The sequence below is a fragment of the Zea mays genome, chromosome 7, assembly GCF_902167145.1.
Source record: "Zea mays cultivar B73 chromosome 7, Zm-B73-REFERENCE-NAM-5.0, whole genome shotgun sequence".
In the NCBI taxonomy this organism is placed as follows: domain Eukaryota; kingdom Viridiplantae; phylum Streptophyta; class Magnoliopsida; order Poales; family Poaceae; genus Zea; species Zea mays.
The window spans coordinates 35700260-35706279 of NC_050102.1; the positions used below are offsets into that span (position 1 = coordinate 35700260).

General features: G+C 37.7%; 1 protein-coding gene across 1 annotated transcript; it reads left to right on the plus strand.

Annotated features, from left to right (window-relative positions):
* The first annotated feature begins 1139 nt into the window (after positions 1-1139).
* LOC103633821 (protein FAR1-RELATED SEQUENCE 5-like) lies at positions 1140-4179 on the plus strand. Its single transcript, XM_020541520.2, has 9 exons — positions 1140-1467; positions 1559-1941; positions 2059-2093; positions 2599-2866; positions 2942-3282; positions 3364-3426; positions 3496-3576; positions 3685-3753; positions 3829-4179. The coding sequence occupies exons 1-9, from the start codon at positions 1196-1198 to the stop codon at positions 4177-4179; spliced, it is 1863 nt and encodes a 620-aa protein (XP_020397109.1). The 5' UTR covers positions 1140-1195.
* Positions 4180-6020: the final 1841 nt, after the last annotated feature.

Sequence of the window (6020 nt, forward strand, 5' to 3'; positions counted from 1 at the left end):
GACGAGCCGAACGTGGTCGAACCGAATGGATCGATCCAGGCGGCCCGTTTTAATGCAGTACAGTTATGCAAGTATAATAGCTTGTACAAATATGCGTAAACTAACGTGGGCCACGTGTTCGTACGTGGATCGGTGACGTGTAACCCGTAAAAGGGGGAAGCGCATTTAAACAGACAGTTACGACACCGTAAATGTATTCATAACATTGCATAGATGACTGTTACTCCCCCGATCAGATCGCCCACGATCAGCGCGGCCACGATCCTAAAATTAAGCGGGTAATGGATATGCGCCGTGAAATATGCGTCCACGATATTGGATATACGCTTGGTACAGGGAAAAAAATCATAATCTTCCAGAAAAGTGGAGAGTACGCATCATTTGATAGTCCGCTGCTGGGTGAAGGGCGATTTTGATCTGGAAGATGGCGGCGCCATGGGGAAACAAGACCATAAGTGAGTATGCGACGCCGACGTCTGTTCATAGACAAAATCAATGCTTGGATATCGTAACAATGGTGCAGGAAGAAGAACAAGGAGGGTACCAGTTAGCGTCAGATGGAATTACGCATACAGAATCAGCTACTGCTGTAGACGCAATTACTCCACCGGCAGCTTTGAGGGCCCCAGGGGTTGATGAACAGACCATATTTGAGGCATCAAGGATGACAGTAACTGAAGGAGGACAGCACCTTAATACTATGCGTACTATTGGTGATCATGAACAGGACACACCAGTGATTCTGCAGAGACATGTAAGTAATATTGAACTGATTTGAATTTTCAGTATTGTACGTTGAATTGTATACAGTATAAGGCAGCTAGAGATGGTGTGACATTCAGTATTTATATTGTGCATACACTGTGAAACTTTTGGATGAAAATTGTTATGATCTACATACAACATAAAAATATGTAGGGTACCATAGATGATACAATTTATATTTTTTGCACAGGAAGTTACAATTGATCCGAGATTAGTACCTAAAGTTGGTATGACATTCAGTGGGGTGGATGAAGCATATAAATTTTATAGTAGGTATGCATATGAAGTTGGATTTCCATTGAAAAAGTATAGGGAACGAAAAAATTGTAAGTGGTTGAATTGCTCGATGGAAGGTAAAAGATCAGTAAGGGGAATATCAAACCCAAAGGTACGTAGTACCAGTTCGAAACGGACACAATGCAAGGCCGGTATGAAACTTAAAAAAATTTATGATGATGCAAAAGAGACAGTTATATCAGTGCGTATTGATCTGTTGCACTTGGATCATAATCATGAATTTTTTAAAAAGGATACCGAAAAGAATCAATTACAATGCAACAAGACGCATGATCCTGAATACATGGAGTTCATAAGTTCAATGCAAGAGAGTCGAATCCCGCAACATTGTATTATGGATTATGTATCAGAAATGCACGGTGGTCCTGAGAGTGTGCCTGTAACAGCACAGGACATGTATAACCTGTAAGTTTATGATATGTTCCGATTGATATACATAAATGATATATGCTGGTTGTTGTTTCTGCCTAATGCTAAATTTTCACAATAATTTCAGGAAAAAGGCAAAGCAACGAGAAAGAAATGCAAATGATGTGGCAAAGCTACTATCCTTTTTTGCATCCTGCAAAAAGGATAATCCACAATTTTTCTCTGACTTCCAATTGGATAAAGAAGGCAAGATTTTAAGCATATTTTGGTCACATGCAAGCCAGCAAGGGGATTACATTGATTTTGGTGATGCGGTTACATTTGACACAACACATAAGACTAATCTGTATGAAAAACCACTAGGTATGTTTGTTGGTTCAAATCACCACCTACATTGCACTATATTTGCTTTCGCATTGTTGGGGGATGAAACTGTTGATACATTTGAATGGGTATTCAACGCCTTCAAAACATGCATGGGAACCAAAGGGCCACGAGTGATGCTGACAGGTACGACTGATAATAATGAATTAAATGTATATACATCAACTATGGCTTAAATTAGATATTATTTTCTTTATATAACATGGAATAAGATTCGTACAATTGTGTCATATATGTTTGCAGATCAAGATCTTGCAATGCCAGTAGCCCTCGAGAGGGTTTTCCCACACACAATACATCGTTTATGTCTATGGCATGTGCAAAATAGGTATATGCCTTTTCTAAACGAGTTGTATGCAAGATTTGAGGAAATGGACTTTAAGACACGGTTTCAATCTATAATACATCATCCTTTGACTGAGTTGGAGTTTGAGACTGCATGGTCAATGCTACTTGAAGATTTTGATCTGCACGATAACAGTACTCTGGATAAGCTGTATGGAATACGTAAGGATTGGGTGCCTGCTTTTTTTAAAAATCATTATTGTGGTCTAATGTTGTCTACACAGCGTAGCGAAAGCATGAACAGGCTTGTCAAAAGTGCACATGTTGATGCAAATACTCCGCTTCATCAATTCGCCAAGCAAATGATGAAACTTCTACACAGTAGAAAGATGAAAGAGTCAAAAGAAGCAGTGGGAAGCATGGTGAGGATAAAATTGTTATGTCGTATATTGATACTTTAATATAAGTGTAAACTAATTTGCATTATATATGCCACAGGGTCAAAAGGAAACGAACACGCTATACATGTTTGAGATAAGGGTTGCAAGAGCATACACAAGGGCTGTGATGTGTAGATTCCAGGAATCTTTGAAATATGCAACCGCATTCAAGATAATGCACGACGAAGAAGGGGGTGCAAATGATTGGGTAGTGCAACATACAACTAGATCGAATAAAATTGTTTGGGGACAACACCAATTCAAAGTCACAGCTGATGAAGATGCAGGAAAGTATACTTGTGAATGCAAACATTGGGAACATACAGGTATGGAGTACTAAAAAGTAAATATATACATTGAAAACATATGAACAAAATCTTAAGATCATTATTGTTTTATAGGGCTATTCTGTGTACATGTACTACGCGCGTTTATGCATCTTCAGATTGACCGGATACCGAAAGAATATATTTTACAAAGATACACCACCTCTGCAAGGCAAGATGTTCCGTTTTCAAGAGATGATAGGAATTTGAAGGGGAAGGATGGAGAAACTAAGTCATATAGACAGAAGATGTTGCTTAAAAAGGCAATGAAAGTAGTGCATCATGCTAGTTTATCCAAAGCAGGAAATGATAGAGCCCTAACAGTAATGGATGAGCTTCTCGAAGTACTTTCGCGTTTGGAAACAGATATAGACGTTGAGGAAACTTGTGGAACTAGTGGAGGAGATGGTATACAGGTATGTAATGTTTTAATATGTATGTTGTAACATATTATTAATCATATTATATTGATGAGGTGTGAAACAATAAAATCTCAGGACGATGATGAAGCCAATAGAGACAACGAAAAGGATGATGAATTTGACGAAAGGAATAACAAGGTTTGAATTGTACTGTTGTTAATGTTTATTTGTAAATGATGTATAATGATCTTTCATCCAAATTTTCAGGAAATTCAAGACGTATCTATTATACTTGAACAAGGTGTGGCCAATGATCAAATACATATACCAGTACGTCCATTAGAAGAGGTAATATCTTTAACAACTTTACCGATTTGCAGTTATACATATACATGATTTATACGTTTGAGTTATTGGGTTATGATTGAGCTTAACAAAATGTGTTGTCAATTACAGGTTAATTTGCATGATCACGCAATAATGAATGTTAGTGGTGTCAGTGAACAAAATGATAATGCCAGAAAGGTAATAATGGTATAAATACTGTATGTTGGACTACATAATATGATATGCTGAGAAGTATTTACTTTTGAATTGCAGAAACTGGAATTTGCAGTCGATGGGATAAGCTTGGCAAGACCAAATAACTCAAGACCCAAAGGAAGAACAATAAAGGGGAGTGAAGAAAGGGTTATTAAATTGGGAGCAAAAGGTACAAAGAAAATGACCAGGAAATGTCAGAAGTGTGGAATTGCTGATGGTCACAACAGTAGGACATGTTTGTCAATGGAGGAAAATAGACAAAGGTTGGCAAGCCTTGCTGGACGTAAGAGAGGACGACCTCCAGGATCTAGGAACAAGGGTGGCAGTAAAGCTCCTGATTGGAATGAGACAACAACATCTAAAAAACACGCAAATGAGTTCGATAGTAGTGAGTCAGACAGTGATTAGAATGTTGTATGAGATACGATTAATTTGTTTTTACAATAAACCTTGCTTGTTTGGCAACTGATTTATATAGAGGTGGATATTGAAATCTAATAAATGGTGCGTATATTGCTTAATAATGTTGCGTAACTGGAACTACAAAACATCGTATATAACTTGTGGGATGATCGTATAATTTGTAAACTATATACCAGTACTGTTGATAAACGACAGCAGTGAGTCAGGCGCGCGAGTAGTCTGTTGTATCTGATACGAATAATCTAAGATATAAAGTTGTTGAAATCTGATAAATAGAGCGTATATTGCTTACTAATGTTGCATAATTTGAAGTAGGAAACATCGTATATGGCCTGGATGATACTCGCATATAAACAGATGGTAATATTAAGGAATGAGGTATACATATAACATCTTCAGAACATAAAAACAGATCATATTTAAAGCACACAGAAGTGAAAACATCTGATGTTCACATATTCGCGACATAACCATAAGTATCCAGCCAACTAAAGTTCACAGAAAGAACCTGGGTAACACCCCTAACACAAAGTAGCATGACAATTGTTCTGAAAACAGCACATATAAGGAAGCTTCCTACAATTGTTAACTGAACAAAATGGCCAAAATACCACAGTACGGTACATTGCCCACACCATTGCTTAGATCTGACATAGTTCACTAATTGCGCGCAAACATAAATCTCTGGATATCTAATGGAAGTGGCAACGCCTTGTTGATGCGATGGAATGTGAGTTGATGAAGGGCATGAGCACGTAGGTCTCGGGAATTGTCTTGCAATAAAAGCATAGCTTGCATTAGACACGTCTATAGCTAACATGAACAACTGATGGCAACCGGATTATAGAAACAGTTAGCACAGACACTTACTGGTTGATTGAAAGAAGATATGACACCTGCATTGTGATCATAAGATTTCATGTAACTCATCACAAAAAATCCACAGTCATTTGACCCTGTCCTCATTGTTGGGCAGTTAGATGGCATATCCAATGGAAAATTACCAAACTTAGGAAATTCTGCGTTGGGGCAAACGTGTTGTAACGCTTTGCTCAGCCTACTCATTATCACCCTAGCCCATGGGAATTTCCTGCCACCTAAATAAATTGGATCATAATGATAGTCCTTCCATTCGGTGCCACCAAGTTATATACCATAGGGATTCGAATCTAAAATGTGTATAACCCGGTGGTGTAGATTGATCACATACAGTGTCCAATGACCCCTGCTAAGCATAGGTACCATTATCTGTTGATGAGAAAAGTAAATATAGGTTACATGTTGCTGTTGTAAAGTCATGATAATTAAAATGTACAGTTAATGAGCTGATGAAACTGTGAACAAAATGTTAATGGGACTTACCGACTTGCATTTATCCAGATTCACCAAAGCAGGCAATGTGTTGTGCAAGCAATTCTGTAGGACATTTTGATCAAACGGCTGAGGATTCTTGCTGTGACGTTCCTGTTCTTCAAAATTTAACAGAGCCTATAAAAAAATAGAGTGTGTAAGTATATTATGTGTATAGTTACAATAACTGTGAAGAAGAACCTACCCCGACGTTGACATCAAGTATTAATATGTTAGATGTTAGAGTTCGACGATGATTTTTAGAATCATCACGAACACACTCTATGAAACACTGCATGAAGACATCCTCAAGACATTTACCCTCCGCGAAAGATTCATAAATATCCATACAGTTTGCACTGTAATCACCGTAATCAATAACTACCCTGTATGATGAACAAAGGTATAGATTCTTATTTCATAAATGAACCAACTTATAAATACGTTATTCGTAATTTGGGTTACATGTACCTGCT